This window comes from Bos mutus, chromosome 3, assembly GCF_027580195.1.
Source record: "Bos mutus isolate GX-2022 chromosome 3, NWIPB_WYAK_1.1, whole genome shotgun sequence".
NCBI lineage: Eukaryota > Metazoa > Chordata > Mammalia > Artiodactyla > Bovidae > Bos > Bos mutus.
In genome coordinates this window covers 117,446,080-117,464,332 of record NC_091619.1, presented here as the reverse complement: position 1 = coordinate 117,464,332, position 18,253 = coordinate 117,446,080, and the positions used below count along the sequence as shown (strand labels likewise).

Below are 18,253 nucleotides of genomic sequence, written 5' to 3'. Positions count from 1 at the left end.
GTGGGACCCCCACGTGGGGACCCATGTGGGAACCCCATGTGGGAACCCCTTGTAGGGACCTCAGAAGTCAGGCTGGAGGGGTGCAGGGGTTGGGGGTTGACCTTCAGGGACCAAGGTCATAGGGGTTGAGTCACCAGGAAGGGCTCCAGCTGTTCTCTGAGGTCAGGCCGCACTCCCTATTCCCGGAACAGAAAAGTTCTGGGGGACTCAGCAATGCCTCTGGTGCCACTCCCCCACATCTCCTCATATCTCCCCACATCTCCACACATGTCCCCACATCTCCCCACATCTCCTCATATCTCCCCACATCTCAACACATATCCCCACATCTCCACACATCTCCTCATATCTCCCCACATCTCCTCATATCTCCCCACATCTCCTCATATCTCCCCACAACTCCACACATGTCCCCACATCTCCACACGTCTCCCCACCTCTCCACACATGTTCCCACATCTCCGCACATCTCCCCACATCTCTGCACATGTCCCCATATCTCCCCCATATCTCCTCATATCTCCCCACATCTCCACACATCTCATATCTCCCCACATCTCCACACATGTCCCCACATCTCCCCACATCTCCACACATGTCCCCACATCTGCACACATCTCCTCATATCTCCCCACATCTCCACATATCTTCCCACATCTCCTCATATCTCCCCACATCTCCACACATGTTCCCGCATCTCCACACATCTCCTCATATCTCCCCACATCTCCTCATATCTCCCCACATCCCCACACATGTCCCCACATCTCCACACATCTCCCCACAACTCTACACATGTCTCCACATCTCCCCACATCTCCACACATGTTCCCACATCTCCACACATCTCCTCATATCTCCCCACATCTCCACACATCTCCTCATATCTCCCCACATCTCCTCATATCTCCCCACATCTCCTCATAGCTCCCCACATCTCCACACATGTCCCCATATCTCCACACATCTCCTCATATCTCCACACATCTCCTCATATCTCCCCACATCTCCACACATGTCCCCACATCTCCACATATCTCCTGACATCTCCTCATATCTCCCCACATCTCCACACATGTCCCCACATCTCATATCTCCCCACATCTCCTCATATCTCCCCACATCTTCACACATGTCCCCACATCTCCACACATCTCCTCATATCTCCCCACATCTCCTCATATCTCCCCACATCTCCACACATGTTCCCACATCTCCACACATCTCCTCATATCTCCCCACATCTCCTCATATCTCCCCACATCTCCTCATATCTCCCCACATCTCCACACATGTCCCCACATCTCCTCATATCTCCCCACATCTCCACACATGTCCCCACATCTCTCATATCTCCCATCTCTCACACATGTTCCCGCATCTCCACATCTCCTCATATCTCCCCACATCTCCTCATATCTCCCCACATCTCCATCCCCACATCTCCACACATCTCCCTACAATCTCTACACATGTCTCCACATCTGCCCACATCTCCACACATGTTCCTACATCTCCACACATCTCCTCATCTCTCCCACATCTCTCATATCTCCCCACATCTCCACACATGTCCCCACATCTCCACACGTCTCCCCACATCTCCACACATGTCCCCACATCTCCACACATCTCCCCACAACTCTACACATGTCTCCACATCTGCCCACATCTCCACACATGTTCCACATCTCCACACATCTCCTCATATCTCCCCACATCTCCACACGTCTCCCACATCTCCACACGTCTCCCCACATCTCCACACACGTCCCCACATCTTCACACATCTCCTCATGTCTCCACACATCTCCCCACATCTCCTCATATCTCCATATATCTCCCTATATCTCCTTATATCTCCACACATCTCCCTATATCTCCTCATGTCTCCACACATCTCCCCACATCTCCCCACTTCTCCCCACATCTCCTCATATCTCTATATATCTCTCTATATCTCCACACATCTCCCTACATCTCCTCATATCTCCCCACATCTCCCCATATCTCCCCATGGTTCCCCATACCTCCCCACAACTCCCAATGCTCCCCACATCTCCCCTCGTCTCTACACATCTCTTCGTGGCTCCCCACACCTCCCCATGGCTCTCTCATGTCTCCCCACGGCCCCTGTGGCTCCCCTTGAATCTGGCTCTCTGCCTTTCCTTTGAGCCTGAAATGTCTGGGCAGAGACGCATGAAACCTCTGTACCCCAGCTTGGAACAAGACCAGACCCCTTCTTGAAAGAAGGAAAAGAATTAGCAAGTGAGTTGCTGTCAGCTATGGTTCAGGAGAGCAGCCAGTCCCAGAGTCTGATCTGAGGGTCTTGAATTGAAAAGTGAGAAATGCGAATCGTGTCAGAAAACGGTAACTGACTTTCTCAAGAAGGTGAGACCAGAGCCGGAGCCAGAGAGGAACCATCCTCAGTGAAAACATGAGGGCTTGCCCAGGGCCTCGGGAGGCAGGGAGAGCAGCCAGGCAGCTGAGCTCTCTGAGACCCTGAGTGCCTAAGCACGGTGACAGGAAGGTGAAGTTCAAGGTCAGCAAGGAGGGCGGGGCTGAGCGGAGGGCGGGCTGCAGCGAGGTTTCAGTGGGAACCGCCCAGAGCAGAGCAGGCTCTGTAGGCCCAGAGGCACAGGTGTACACGCCTCTGCAGCTGGGAGGCCCAGGGTCCAGCCAAGGGGTCCCTGAGCTCAGGAGATGCACGCTTTCTCTTCACGCTTAACACTGAGCAGCAGGCAAAGTGCTTCCGTTACAGTGCCGCCTGCCCCAGAGGCGACCAGGAAGGGGAGGAGCTGTGACGCCACGTGCAGACGCTGGAGGGATGGGGGGCTGGGGTGGGGGAAACACGCATACACGGCCCCAAGTAAAAGGACACAAAGGGCGTCACAGCAGGGAGAGTCCTGTCAGCGACGGGAGAGAAGCAGAGTGCAGGCAGCACACAGCTTTAATTTCTTCGAGAGACAGGAACACCGAAAAACCTGACCTGCCTCCCAAGAAACTGTGTGCAGGCGGAGAAGCAACAGTCAGAACCTGACACGGAACAGCAGACTGGCTCCAAATCGGGAAAGGAGTGCATCAAGGCTGGATATTGTCACCCTGCTTGTTTAACTTGTATGCAGAGTACATCATGTGAAATGCCAGGCTGGATGAAGCACAAGCTGAATCAAGATTGCTGGGAGAAATATCAATAACCTCAGATATGCAGATGACACCACCCTTATGAAAGCGAAGAAGAACTAAAGAGCCTCTTGATGAAAGTGAGAGAGAGAGTGAAAAAGTTGGCTTAAAGCTCAACATTCAGAAAACGAAGATTGTGGCACCTGGTCCCATCAGTTCATGGCAAATAGATGGAAACAATGGAAACAGTGACAGACTTCATTTTGGGGGCTCTAGTGAATGAGCAACAACAACACGTGTAAATAACGGTTAAATATGAGAGTGATTCCCTGGTGGTGCATTAAAAAATATGGGATGAGTGACTTCCAAATGTCAAAAACTGACCCCAGAAGAGATGGAAAACTGAAACAGACCAAGGGGGAAGAGTTGGGAGAGGGAATTTAAATGGTTATTTAAGACGACAGGCGAGGCAGGGAGCTTGCGGGTAAGTTCAATGCAGCCTTTCAAGAAAGCTTAACTCTGAGGCAGTTTAGACTCTCTCAGGTGACAGAAAAACATGGAAAGCTCATCAATTCATTTTATGAAAATAAAATACATGTAACATATTAAAGAACTCGGGTAAGTATGGCACCTAAAGGAACACAGACATTCTTGATCAAACATTAGGAATCCACCCAGCCACAGCGCGGGCCAGTGCCTCTCCGCCTGGGAGGCGAGCCCGCTCCCGCTTTGCTTCTAGAACCTGGACGGAAGCCTGATTCAGGCCCTGGAGGCAAGCTCTCTGTGGAAGAGGAGGGTGTGGAGGGCGTGTGGCGAGCTGGTGGACGTGGCATGCCTGGGTGCCAGGAGGCCGCCGTGAGCCCTCCGAGCCATTGAGGCCGTGACCTGGCTCTGGGCCGAGGACAGCCTCGGGCAGCCTCTCCCAGTGGGCGGGCGCCAGGCCCCCTGCTGCGCCTGCGCTGGCTGGGCCACCAGCGGCCTCCGGGCCCCCGGGGGCCTGTGTTCGCGCGTGTCCTAACCTCAGGGCTCGGGTCTGCGTTGTTGATCCATTGAATTCCCAGGGTAGCCCTGGAAACGGCGGGAAGCGGGGGGTGGTTTGTTCTCAAACAAGAATCTTACTGTTTGCATAGCACAGCCTACCATTTAATTAGAAAAATATGTTTTTAATTAACTTTCTCTTGACAAACACATTGGCTTATGTGAAACGGGGGAAAATCCAGTCCGTGAAAGTGAAAGATGTTGTAAAAGGCAGGCCTCGCTCTAGCTCACACTGGCAGCCTGGCCACCTGGCCTGGACGCGCTGTGGGTGTGTGGCCGTGAGTCCTGAGTGCCCGGCCAGCGGGAAACACTGCAGCTCAGGTTCCCTGGGAGTGTGGGCGTGCCAGGGGCCTCTGCTGACTTAGGGGCGCCTGAAACCCCTCCCCGGCGCCCACTGCAATGGCCAGCAGATCACAGAAACTGGGAAACTTTCCTCAGAGCTGGAGTCAGGGACTTTGAGGGTTCCCGAAAGATGGAGAACAGATGAAGCCAACTGGCCCCAAAATAGGAGAATCGATAGTTGCCAGGATTCTTAGAAAAATTGGACATAATATGGATAGATTTTAGCACACATGCTCTGCTAAACACTTGGCCAAGCAAAAAATGAGTGTGGGCAGAGAGATGTAAACAACATCCTGAAGATGCTGTCAGCACCCGAGTGGAGCCCATGTGGGGACCCATGTCGGACCCGCATGTGGGAACCCATGTGGGAACCCCATGTGGGGACCCATGTAGGAATCCCATGTGGGACCCCCACGTGGGGACCCATGTGGGAACCCCATGTGGGAACCCCTTGTAGGGACCTCAGAAGTCAGGCTGGAGGGGTGCAGGGGTTGGGGGTTGACCTTCAGGGACCAAGGTCATAGGGGTTGAGTCACCAGGAAGGGCTCCAGCTGTTCTCTGAGGTCAGGCCGCACTCCCTATTCCCGGAACAGAAAAGTTCTGGGGGACTCAGCAATGCCTCTGGTGCCACTCCCCCACATCTCCTCATATCTCCCCACATCTCCACACATGTCCCCACATCTCCCCCACATCTCCTCATATCTCCCCACATCTCAACACATATCCCCACATCTCCACACATCTCCTCATATCTCCCCACATCTCCTCATATCTCCCCACATCTCCTCATATCTCCCCACAACTCCACACATGTCCCCACATCTCCACACGTCTCCCCCACCATGTTCCCACATCTTCCCACACATCTCTGCACATGTCCCCATCCCCATATCTCCTCATATCTCCCCACATCTCCCCACATCTCATATCTCCCCACATCTCCACATGTCCCCACATCTCCACCCCACATCTGCACATCTCCCATATCTCAATATCTCACATGTCTTCCCACATCTCCCCACATCTCCCCACATCTCCACACATCTTCCCGCATCTCCACACATCTCCTCATATCTCCCCACATCTCCTCATCTCTCCCCACATCCCCATGTCCCCACATCTCTCATCTCCCCACAACTCTACATGTCTCCACATCTCCCCACATCTCCACACATGTTCCCACATCTCCACACATCTCCTCATATCTCCCACATCTCCATCTCCCCACACATCTCCTCATATCTCCCCACATCTCCCCACATCTCACACATGTCCCCATATCTCCACACATCTCCTCACATCTCTACACATCTCCTCACATCTCCCCCACATCTCCACACATGTCCCCACATCTCATATCTCACATCTCCTCATATCTCCCCACATCTTCACACATGTCCCCACATCTCCCACATCTCTCCCACATCTCCCCACATCTCCTCACATCTCCCACATCTTCCCACATCTCCCCACATCTCACATCTCCTCATATCTCCCCACATCTCCTCACATCTCCCACATCTCTCACATGTTCACATCTCCACACATCTCCTCATATCTCCCCACATCTCCACACATCTCCATATCTCCCCACATCTCCTCATATCTCCTGATCTCTCATAGCTCACATCTCCCCACATGTCCACATATCTCCCCACATCTCCTCATATCTCCCACATCTCCTCTCATCTCCCCACATCTCCCACATGTCCACACATCTCCCATATCTCCTGACATCTCTCATATCTCCCCACATCTCCACACATGTCCCCACATCTCATATCTCCCCACATCTCTCATATCTCCCACATCTTCACATGTCCCCACATCTTCATCTCCTCACATCTCCCCCATCTCCTCATATCTCCCCACATCTCCACACATGTTCCCACATCTCTCACATCTCCTCATCTCCCACATCTCCTCATATCTCCCCACATCTCCTCATATCTCCCCACATCTCCACACATGTCCCCACATCTCCTCATATCTCCCCACATCTCCACACATGTCCCCACATCTCCTCATATCTCCCCACATCTCCACACATGTTCCCGCATCTCCACACATCTCCTCATATCTCCCCACATCTCCTCATATCTCCCCACATCTCCACACATGTCCCCACATCTCCACACATCTCCCCACAACTCTACACATGTCTCCACATCTGCCCACATCTCCACACATGTTCCCACATCTCCACACATCTCCTCATATCTCCCCACATCTCCTCATATCTCCCCACATCTCCACACATGTCCCCACATCTCCACACATCTCCCCACATCTCCACACGTCTCCCACATCTCCATGTCCCCCACATCTCCACACATCTCCCCACAACTCTACACATGTCTCCACATCTGCCCACATCTCCACACATGTTCCCACATCTCCACACATCTCCTCATATCTCCCCACATCTCCTCATATCTCCCCACATCTCCACACGTCTCCCCACATCTCCACACACGTCCCCACATCTTCACACATCTCCTCATGTCTCCACACATCTCCCCACATCTCCTCATATCTCCATATATCTCCCTATATCTCCTTATATCTCCACACATCTCCCTATATCTCCTCATGTCTCCACACATCTCCCCACATCTCCCCACTTCTCCCCACATCTCCTCATATCTCTATATATCTCTCTATATCTCCACACATCTCCCTACATCTCCTCATATCTCCCCACATCTCCCCACATCTCCCCATGGTTCCCCATACCTCCCCACAACTCCCAATGCTCCCCACATCTCCCCCCGTCTCTACACATCTCTTCGTGGCTCCCCCACACCTCCCCATGGCTCTCTCATGTCTCCCCACGGCCCCCTGTGGCTCCCCTTGGAATCTGGCTCTCTGCCTTTCCTTTGAGCCTGAAATGTCTGGGCAGAGACGCATGAAACCTCTGTACCCCAGCTTGGAACAAGACCAGACCCCCTTCTTGAAAGAAGGAAAAAGAATTAGCAAGTGAGTTGCTGTCAGCTATGGTTCAGGAGAGCAGCCAGTCCCCAGAGTCTGATCTGAGGGTCTTGAATTGAAAAGTGAGAAATGCGAATCGTGTCAGAAAACGGTAACTGACTTTCTCAAGAAGGTGAGACCAGAGCCGGAGCCAGAGAGTGAACCATCCTCAGTGAAAACATGAGGGCTTGCCCAGGGCCTCGGGGAGGCAGGGAGAGCAGCCAGGGCAGCTGAGCTCTCTGAGACCCTGAGTGCCTAAGCACGGTGACAGGAAGGTGAAGTTCAAGGTCAGCAAGGAGGGCGGGGCTGAGCGGAGGGCGGGCTGCAGCGAGGTTTCAGTGGGAACCGCCCAGAGCAGAGCAGGCTCTGTAGGCCCAGAGGCACAGGTGTACACGCTCTGCAGCTGGGAGGCCCAGGGTCCAGCCAAGGGGTCCCTGAGCTCAGGAGATGCACGCTTTCTCTTCACGCTTAACACTGAGCAGCAGGCAAAGTGCTTCCGTTACAGTGCCGCCTGCCCCAGAGGCGACCAGGAAGGGGAGGAGCTGTGACGCCACGTGCAGACGCTGGAGGGAAGGGGGGCTGGGGTGGGGGAAACACGCATACACGGCCCCCAAGTAAAAGGACACAAAGGGGGCGTCACAGCAGGGAGTGTCCTGTCAGCGACGGGAGAGAAGCAGAGTGCAGGCAGCACACAGCTTTAATTTCTTCGAGAGACGGGAACACCGGAAAACCTGACCTGCCTCCCAAGAAACTGTGTGCAGGCGGAGAAGCAACAGTCAGAACCTGACACGGAACAGCAGACTGGCTCCAAATCGGGAAAGGAGTGCATCAGGGCTGGATATTGTCACCCTGCTTGTTTAACTTGTATGCAGAGTACATCATGTGAAATGCCAGGCTGGATGAAGCACAAGCTGGAATCAAGATTGCTGGGAGAAATATCAATAACCTCAGATATGCAGATGACACCACCCTTATGGCAGAAAGCGAAGAAGAACTAAAGAGCCTCTTGATGAAAGTGAGAGAGGAGAGTGAAAAAGTTGGCTTAAAGCTCAACATTCAGAAAACGAAGATTGTGGCACCTGGTCCCATCAGTTCATGGCAAATAGATGGGAAACAATGGAAACAGTGACAGACTTCATTTTGGGGGGCTCCAAAATCACTGCAGATGGTGACTGCAGCCATGAAATTAAAAGACACTTGTTCCTTGGAAGAAAAGCTATGACCAAACTAGAGAGCATATTAAAAATCAGAGACGTTACTTTGCCAACAAAGGTCCATCTAGTCAAAGCTACGGTTTTTCCAGTGGTCATGTATGGGTGTGAGAATTGGACTATGAAGAAAGCTGAGCACTGAAGAACCAATGCATTTGAACTGTGGTGTTGGAGAAGACTCTTGAGAGTCCCTTAAACAGCAAGGAGATCCAACCAGTCCATCCTAAAGGAAATCAGTCCTGAGTGTTCATTGAAAGGACTGATATTGAAGCTGAAACTCCAGTACTTTGGCCACCTGATGCGAAGAGCTGACTCATTTGAAAAGACCCTGATGCTGGGAAAGATTCAAGGCGGGAGAGAAGGGGAATACAGAGGATGAGATGGTTGGATGGCATCACTGAGTTGATGGACATGAGTCTGAGTGAACTCCGGGAGTTGGTGATGGACAGGGAGGCCTGGCGTGCTGCAGTCCACGGGGTCGCAGAGTCGGACACGACTGAGCGACTGAGCTGAACTGAAGGGAGGCTGACGAAGTGACGGCCAAATACACACAGAGTCAAGTGCAGAGTCCAAGGTCGGGGGTGGTGGGGTGGGGTGGCACTGCCAGCACGGAGCAGAGTAGAATTCAAGACAAATAGCGTGGGACAGGGCACAGAAGCTTCCAGTTCACGTTAGACAGAGCGTGTCACAGAAATCAGAAATTAAAGACTGATAGAAATAAGAGGAGACATTGCCTCCCAGTAATTGTAGTGGGAAAATTCAACACGTGATTCTTAGCTCTGATAAACTCAGGAGACAGAATGCGGATGGAGTATGTGAAAGTTGCATTTGTGAGGTTAATTTAATAGAGACATTTTGAAAATTGTAACCTGCAAACAGGAAACGGCTTTTAAATGTGTGTGGAACAGATACACGTGAACATACATGTGAAACGGAACACAGCCTGGGCCCCTCCTCTGCTCTCTCAGCCCCTCCCCCAGTGCCTGGGCACCTCACAAGCTCCCAGCCAGGACCTGGTCCCACGGCGGGTAAACCTGACCCCCGACCCCGCACACTTGGAGAGCGCCTAGGCTGGGCCAGTGTCACCTCTCCCTGCCCTGAGAGCACAGATCTGGGTGGTTGCAGCCTGTCTTGACCCTGCCCCTTGCTCGCTGTGCCATGGGGGCCAAGTTGCTCCCTGCTCAGGACTCAGTTTCCCCAGTCTGTAAAGTAAGGGCTGGACCACCTCAAAGATGCTCTGCTCTGGTCAACCCTGAGGAGTCAGCTCTGTGGGGCCCAGTGTGCCTGGGGGCCATCTGCTTCAGCCAGCTCAGCGGCCTCTGACCACGGGCAGCTGAAACCTCTCCTTCCTCAGCAGCCCTCTCGGCCTCCCCGTCCCCCCACTGCCCTGGGGTGTGGGTGCTCGCCACCTGCAGCCTCCACCTCTTATAGCCCGCCACACATGCTGGGCGCCTCGCCTGCAGCCTCGGGAGCGCCTCCTCCTGCAGAGCCCACATGGCTTGTGCACTGCTCAGCTTGTCCTCCACCTGGTGCCAGCCTGGGGGGCAAGCAGGGCCACTCGCCTGGCTCCCAGGTTCTGGAGGCACCTGCATGGCCCGGGAGACTGAGGCGCCGTGGGTCTAGGTGGCCGACACCCAGCTGGTGGAGAGGCCTCCGTCTGATCGTCCCCTGCTCTACTTGTCCTGCCTGGAAGCTCAAGGTCCCTAGGGGAGGTGATCCTTCCCCACCCAGCCTTCTCTCCTTCTGGCTTTGCCCCCGGAAGCCCCTCCCTTGGACGCTGTGGTAGGCCCCGGCCTGCCTCCTGAGCAGACCCAGTAGGGGGAGGGTACAGAAATGAGGCGGGGTGACCAGCAGGGCAGCGGCCCTCTCTCTGAGGGGGTGACGCAGGGCAGGGACCTAGCGGGGGAAGGGCCACGTGACTGCAGACGAGCTGGGCGCCGTGGCGTGGAGGCCCTGGAGGTCTCTGGACTAGACTCTCCTGTGATGCGGAAGCACGGCTGAGAAAGACCGCCGGCTGCCAAGTGCAAAATGCCCTCGGTGGGTGTGTGCTCTGAGGGCAGCCCCTGGGGCCCAAGCCTGGCGTTTCCTAGGATGACCCGCGCCATGGCACCCGGGGCAGGGCAGAGGCAGGAGGTCCCCTTCTCTGCCACGGCCAGCGCCTTCTGCAGCTGCCCTATGCGGCTGAGGGCCCAGGTGGGCTCGCTCTCGGCCTCGCCCTACCAGGCACTCAGGCCCCCCTCCTGGGAGCGCCAGACGTCCTGGGGGGGACTGAGGTTGGGGGCAGCCCGTGGGTGGGCAGACAGTCCACATGCCCGGCTGGCGGCTGATGGTGGGGCAGCTCAGGGCTGCTCAGGGCAGGGCTCATGGGGGTCCCCAGGGCAGCGGGGTCGGGGCTTGGTCCCCAGAGTGCAGGTCACCGAAGCACTCTGGGGTAACCTGGCCAGCCCCTGGGATGGGTCCTCGGAGGATGGGCCCTGTGGCTGGCGGAGCACAGAGACAGCCAGACAAGGGGGAAGCTGGGCTTCCAGTGGCTCGAGTGTTTAGTGGTGTTTGTCCTACCAGGTCCCGCCAGGGTCTCAGCAGAGCCAGGGGGGACAGACAGAAGGCCTGCAGCCCGAGTGAGAGTCTCCTCCCCACCCTGCTAAGCCCCCCGGGCGTGTCCTAGCAACTCCCTTTACCCTTCCCACTGGGCATCCCACAGCTTCTGCGTCAGGTCCCTCTGGGCGTCCCTCATGGAGGCCCGGGCCCCTTCTGCCCTGCGGGCTCCAGGGCCGGGCGAGAGCCACCAGAGCAGCCAGTGGGACCTGCCCTCTGAGCCTGAGGACAGAGGCGACCGCTGGGTGCGCTGGGGGCGCAGTGAGGGTGCAGATGGCCACTGGGAGCGGTGGGGGCGCGGACTACCGCTGGGTGCGGTGGGGGGTGAACACAGAGGCACAGGCGCCCCGACCCCTCACACTGCTGGCCTCACTCTCGGGGAGCGAGGGAGAGCCCCGGGGGGGCTGGGGCGCCCCGGGTGGGTGACAGGGTGGGCGTGGAGGGCACTGACCTCTGGTGGGGGGCCCTGCTGGCTCAGGAGAGGCCACAGGGCTCCATCCGTGGAGCCCCACGCTGGGGCGGAGCATGGACCACAGCTGGCCCCGCTGGCCCTCCGTTTCCCGCCGGGTGCCCTCGGCGCGGGCCGGCTCCTGTTTGAGGCCGTGGGCCCGGCCACAGGCCCTGTCCGGGTGAGCCTGGAGGCTGTCGGCCACGCCATCGGCCTGCAGCAGCTTCTGGGCGACGCCATGCAGCTCAGCCCAGAGGGCCCGCTCGGACCCTCGGCTCTCGCAGAGCTGCCGCTCCAGGTGCTTCTCCCGGGTCTTGGCCTGGGCCTCCACCTCTGCCAGCATCCGCCGCAGCCTCCGGACCTGTGGGACGGGTGTGGGGGCTCCAGACCCTCCAAGACTCACCAGGCATCTCGGCCTCACCCCGTCCTTGGGGTGTCACAGCCGGGGGACCCTTGACTTGCCTCCCAAAGCATGTCTGGCAGCGGGGACCCCTGAGCCCAGGTGGGGAGAGCACCCCAGGACCACCAAGCAGGTCCCGGCAGGCAGCATAGAGCCTGGCTGGCAGCCACACGACCCTCGCCAGAGAAGGTGATGGCCAAAGGCCGCCTGCTCCGGGGCCTGTGTGGGGCCAGCCCCAAGCCAGTCTGCCACAGCTCACCCACTGTCGTCCTGAGCCCAGGGCCCCCGCCATGGGCTTCCAAAGGGGTAAACAGGACCAGCGGAATGCCGTCCCGTCAGCACACGCAGGCCAGTGGCCAGGCCACCCCTCCTCCTGATCACTTCACTCCCACCCTCCAAGCCCCCTGCCCTTGACCAGGACCTGTCCCCAGGGACCTCCCGCTGGGCCACCGTCCTCTCCTTCCTCTGGGTGGTGCAGCCCCGGGGCAGACGGGCCCTCCCTGACCCAACCGTGCCTCTGCAGCGTCCGCCCTGTCCCTCCCAATGCGGACACCCTGTCTGCTGCTGCAGACCCTGCCCACGGCCTGACCTGTGCCCCAGCCCCCAGGGTGCCCCTCTGCAGTCGGCTGAGGGGCCTCTGAATACTCGTGAGCAAACGGGGAATAAATGCAGCCACCCCCGCCCCTCGGGAGGTGCCCGGGCCTCCACGCACGGTCCCGTTCCGGCCAGACGGAAGCCCCGGGTGCTGGGCGCCCACCTCCCACTGCGAGTCCTCGCGGGCGGCCTTCGCCTCAGCCACCAGCGTCTGCAGTGCCAGGGCCTCCTGCCGGCTTGGCTCCTGGGCACCCCGGGTCTGCAGCCGCACCAGCTCCCGGCTCTTTCTCTGGTTCTCTGCCTCCAGCGTCGTCACCTGGACATGGAGGGGCCACTGTGATGGGGCTGCCTGGGCCCCTGTGCCAGAAGGGGCTGGGGTAGTTGGCAAGCTGTGCTGACCCCTGCCCCTGCTCACATGCTCTGGGGAGAGGCCCCCCTCTCGGGCAGCAGACGGAATGCAGGGAGGCTGAGTCACGCCCCACTCAGGGCTGCAGTCTGTTCTGTGCCCTTGGGAGAGCAGGCTCTAGGAGCTGACCCCTTCAGCCACTCTCCAGCCCCTGCTGGTGCCTCCCATCTTGAGGCCGGGACCCTGAGGAGCCCAGAGAGGTGAATGATGCCTGGTGTACAGGCCACATGAACAAGGAGTGTACTTGTGCCTGTCCCTACAGCGATTCACCAACTGCCGTGTCTGTAGAAAGCTGAAAAAGTGTGTGCTCACGTTTGGCAGGCCTCCCACACGAGGGGGGCTCTAGGACCCCCCTGGGGTGAGCTTGAGACCAAGGCGGTCGTGTCAGTGGCCGCGGCCTCAGAAGCCAAGGCCGGCTGATGAAGTGGTGCCCATCTGTTCACCCTGAGCTCGGAGGCAGCATGATGGGAGGAGCCCAGGCCACCTGGGGGTCGTGGGCACTGCCTGGCTGAACCCCCACAGCCAGCATCAGGCACCGGGTGCCAGAGAAGGTATGTCAGGAGAATCCCACCATCTGTCCCTCCACCCCGTGTGGCTGGGTCTCCTTGGTGTGATCTTTGTGGAGCAGAGCCGTGCTAACCCCTGGCTGGATTTCTGGCTCCCGGGCTCCATGGGCATCAGGGCGATTGTTTTAAGCCAGGGAGTTTGGGGCTTGCCTTTGTGTCTCGCTGGCAGGCCCAACCTGGGCCCCGTGGGTCTGAGCCGCGCTGCAGCTGCGGCTCCCAGCCTGGGGACAGTGCCCTGGGGGCCTGGAGGCGGGAATGGGGCTGCTCCTGGGGTGGGGGCCCAGGGTGGCGCCCTCACCTGTCTGCGTAGCTCCTGGAGCTGCTGCTGGGTGTCCACGGCCGCCCGCTCCACCTCCCGCAGGCTGGCCCGCAGCTCGCCCGCCTGCTTCTGGGCCGCTGCCCAGGCCTCCTCCAGGACCAGGACCTTCTGCTCCCTCTCCTCCGTGGAGCGCTTGAAGCTGAGCGGAGGGGTGCGGGCGGGCTCAGGCTGGGGAGCGCGGGGCGGCTCCGGCACCCCCAGGGGACCGTCCTGGAGACCAGCAGGCCGCCATCTCCCTACCTGCCATCCTAGCTTCCCAAAGCCCAGCCTCTGCGGGCATGCTCTGTCTGGGTCGGACTCTGCAATGGCCGCGCCGCTGGCCAGGGCCATGTCTCAGCCCCTCCCCGGGTCTCAGCCGCCTCCTCAGGTCTCAGCTCCCCCCGCCCAGGTCTCATACCCCCAGGTCTCAGCCCCCTTCCCTGATCTCAGCCCCCTCCCCAGGTCTTAGCCCACCCCCCCTGGGTCTCAGCCCCCCTCCCTGATCTCAGCACCCCCTCCCCAGCTCTCAGCCCCCCTCCCCAGGTTACACCCCCTTCCCGGGTCTCACACCCCTCCCCAGGTCTCACACCCCTCGCCGGGTCTCAGCATCCCCTACCTGGGTCTCAGCACCCCCTCCCCGGGTCTCAGCACCCCCTCCCCGGGTCTCACACCCCTCCCCGGGTCTCAGCATCCCCTCCCTGGGTCTCAGCACCCCCTCCCCAGGTCTCAGCCCCCTCCCTGGGTCTCAGCCGCCCGCTCCCCAGGTCTCAGCCCCCTTCCCTGATCTCAGACCCCTCCCCAGGTCTCAGCCCACCCCCCCTGGGTCTCAGCCCCCCTCCCTGATCTCAGCGCCCCCTCCCCAGCTCTCAGGCCCCCTCCCCAGGTTACACCCCCTCCCCGGGTCTCACACCTCTCCCCAGGTCTCACACCCCTCCCCGGGTCTCAGCATCCCCTACCTGGGTCTCAGCATCCCCTCCCCGGGTCTCAGCACCCCCTCCCCGGGTCTCACACCCCTCCCCGGGTCTCAGCATCCCCTCCTCGGGTCTCAGCACCCCCTCCCCGGGTCTCAGCCCCCTCCCTGGGTCTCAGCCGCCCGCTCCCCAGGTCTCAGCCCCCTTCCCTGATCTCACCCCCTCCCCAGGTCTCAGTGCCCCCACTCCCTGGGTCTCAGCCCTCTCCCTGGGTCTCAGCTCCCTTTCCCAGGTTACACCCCCTCCCCAGGTCTCAACCCCCCTCCCCAGGTTACACCCCCTCCCCGGGTCTCAGCCCCCCTCCCTAGGTCTCAGCCCCCTCCCCAGCCCCGTCCCGGCCCCCATGGCCCCTCTGAGGCTCTCTGTGAAGGCCGCAGCACCCTGCAGGCCATCCTGCCCCTGGGGGGCCTCCTTCGCTCCCCAGCCCTTGGCCGTCTCCTTCCGGCCGCTCGGGGCCTGTCTCCCCTACTGGACGGAACTCCTCAAGGGTGGGGACAGGCCCGCGACGTCCCAGCCTCCCCTTCCCAGGCCTGCACTGTGGACTGTCTGGGTGGGCAGCTGGCAGCTGGCACCCGGGCCTGGCTGGTGGGCCCTCTGCACCATCGTCGGGCCCCGCCCTGTAGGACACCCTGTGTCCCACCGCCCTGCCCCCGGGGCCTAATCGGGCTGGCTGGCGGGAGCTGCTCCTGGGGGCCGCCCTACCTGGCCTTCTCCTGCTCGGCCCGGCGGAGGGTGGCCCGCAGCTCGGTGTTGGAATCCCGCAGCGCGTCCTTCTCGCGGGCCACATCGGCCAGCGCCCGGCGGGCGTCCCGGGCCTCCTTTTGCAGCCTCTCCTGGGTCTCCTCGCTGCCCTGCAGCTCCCGGTGCAGCGCGGCCAGCGCCTCGTGGGCCTCGTCCAGCTGTGCCCGCAGCGTCTCGGCCTGAGGGGGAGTGGGTGGCTCTAGGGGCGGTGGAGGGCCACGGGCCAGGGTCTGGCTGCAGCAGTGTCCCCTGCCTCGGGTCCTCCAGCCTTGAAGGAGAAGCAGGAGGCCTGGCTTTGCCTGGCCCACTGAGGCTGCAGGGGAGCTCCTGGGGGCCCATCCCAGACCCCAGCAGGGAACACCCTGACCCTTTCTGATCCTGAAGCACCACTGGGCTCCCTCCCCGCATGCCCGGGACGTGGTCGCTGGCCAGCAGGGCCTGTGAGGGACATAGCTCTGCCCACCGTGTGCACTGGCCCCACCTGCTGTCCCTCAGGCCCACTCTTGTCCTTCAGTGAGGATGTGGGGCCCCGGCCTGCCTGCCCCAGTGCGGACAGACGCCTCGTACCCTGGACTCTGGAACCCTGCCCCGTCTGCGGCCTCAGCTCCCACTTGGTGAAGGGGGCGTGGAGAGACAGGGCGTGGAAAGACGGGATTGTGGAGAGACAGGACCGTGGAGAGATGGTGGAGTGGGAGACGTGGGGAGTGGAGGGACAGGTGAGTGGAGGGACAGGACTGTGGAAGGATGGGGCGTGGGGAGGGCTGTCTCTGGGCAGGCTCCCTGATGATTCTCCGGCTGCAGCAGAGCCACCGGGGCCAGGCTGTTGCCGTCTCAGGAGCGGGTGTCGGGGCCTGCGCCAGCATGGAGGGCCTCAAACCCCAGGGAAGGCTGTGGAGCAAGTGGCGACCTCAGGCTGCCCTGGGCCTGTGTGCTGAGCCAAGCCGGGAGACGGGGCAGGTGCGTCCTTGCCCCCTGCCAGGCCTGTGCTGGCCCCAGAGAAGAGCACTCGCCGCGCCAGAACTGCGGTCTGTGTCACCCCATAACTGGGGCCTCCTCACCCACAGCTTCCAGGCAGGGCCTGGGGAGTCAGTGGTTTTGTGAGTCTGAGAGCTCAGCTGAACCGCGGGTAGGGGGGTCAGTGGTCCAAACTGCCCTGGGACACAGGTTGCCTGCAGACCCCTGGGCTCAGCCCCTGCTGGGGGGCCTGGAGGGGACTGCAGACCCCGGGAAGGGACAGACCATCCTGGACGCAGGGACTGTGGGGTGGGGGCTCGCCGAGGCTCGGCCAGGACCTCGGGTCTCCCCTCTGACCAGGGAACCCTGGAAAAGGCATGTCCCCCCCCTGCAGGAAGAGATGGAGGAAGCCTCCAGGGGAGCCACGCAGAGTGGTGTCCGGCGCTGGCTTGAAGCGAGCCCACTCTGGCTGCTGCAGCGGGGCACTCTCCGGGTCTCTGGCCCGCTGGCTCCCGCGTCCGCCCACGGTTCTTGTTGTTCTGTTTTTGGGAAGGGCCGCTCTCCGCTCCCCTCCCGCCCCCCACATGTGGGAGCCACAACCGTGAGCAGCGTTTTCCGCCGAGCTCAGCAGAAATCCACCCTGAAGGTCAAGCACCAGGGAGAGGGCCTATCCATCATAAAAAGCTGTTTTCATTTCCCAGGGCTGAGGAGATGAAAACAAGCAAAACAAACGCGGGCCCCTCCCCCCGCCGCGTGAGAACAGCCATCCCTTTTACAGGAATCTTACGGCCAAATCGCTTAATGTGATTATAATAATTATTTCTTTACTAGAAATTGTATAAACAGCCTCTTTTGAAATCTCCTGCAGGGAGGTGACCCAAGGGCTCTGCATGGAGGCGGGAAAGCAGGGGAGAGGCTGTGAGGGCCCCAGCCCTGCGTGTGAGCACACGGAGCATGTGGCGTGTGCATCCACACACATCTATGTGTCCACCCGCGTGTGTGGTGCACGTGCACGCGAGTGTGCATGGACTCGTGCATGCTGCTTGCTGCACGTGTGTGTTGTCCATATGTGCTTGCATATGTGAATGCATTTACATGAGCTGTCACTGTGTTCCTTTGCATGGGAGTGTGTTCTTTACATGCATGGAGGTGTATGTGCTGCATATGAGCTGCGTGGTGGGTGCATGCACACACACACACACAAGCATGCACACACACGCACGTGCGCACACATGTACACACGCACACATGTGTGGACCTCAGGCAGGGCTGCCAGAGGCCTGGATGTCCCTCCAGTTTAAAGGCTGTGAAATGTTATGGTTTCCATGGTGACTCTGGGCCAGCCTGGCGCCTGGGAGGGCTCTCCAGGCTCCCTCTCTCTGCCATTGTTCCCCTTGCCCCCCTTACCCGCTTCAGCCTCCCCATCACCCCAGCCCTTTCCTGGGGCCCCTCTCCTTTCTGGGGGCAGCGATCAGGGAACCCAAACTCCCCGCGAGGCCGTGCTCTCCCCCTTTACCCCAAGCACGGATGTGCCCAACCTCCCCGGCTCCTCCCCCTGCTGCCCCCCGTTTTAAAGCCTCACTCTGCTTCCCCGTG

General features: G+C 59.6%; 1 protein-coding gene across 2 annotated transcripts in view; it reads right to left on the bottom strand.

Annotated features, from left to right (window-relative positions):
- The window catches only part of CROCC2 (ciliary rootlet coiled-coil, rootletin family member 2), a 73,682-nt gene that overhangs the window by 10,039 nt on the left and 45,390 nt on the right, over positions 1-18,253 (bottom strand). For both annotated transcript variants that reach the window (XM_070368642.1, XM_070368643.1), the window contains exons 22-25: positions 15,665-15,882; positions 13,992-14,151; positions 12,885-13,037; positions 11,731-12,088 (exon numbers count right to left, since the gene is read on the bottom strand). In XM_070368642.1, the coding sequence (XP_070224743.1) occupies positions 11,731-12,088; positions 12,885-13,037; positions 13,992-14,151; positions 15,665-15,882 (889 nt within the window). The remainder of the gene's footprint in view (positions 1-11,730; positions 12,089-12,884; positions 13,038-13,991; positions 14,152-15,664; positions 15,883-18,253) is intronic.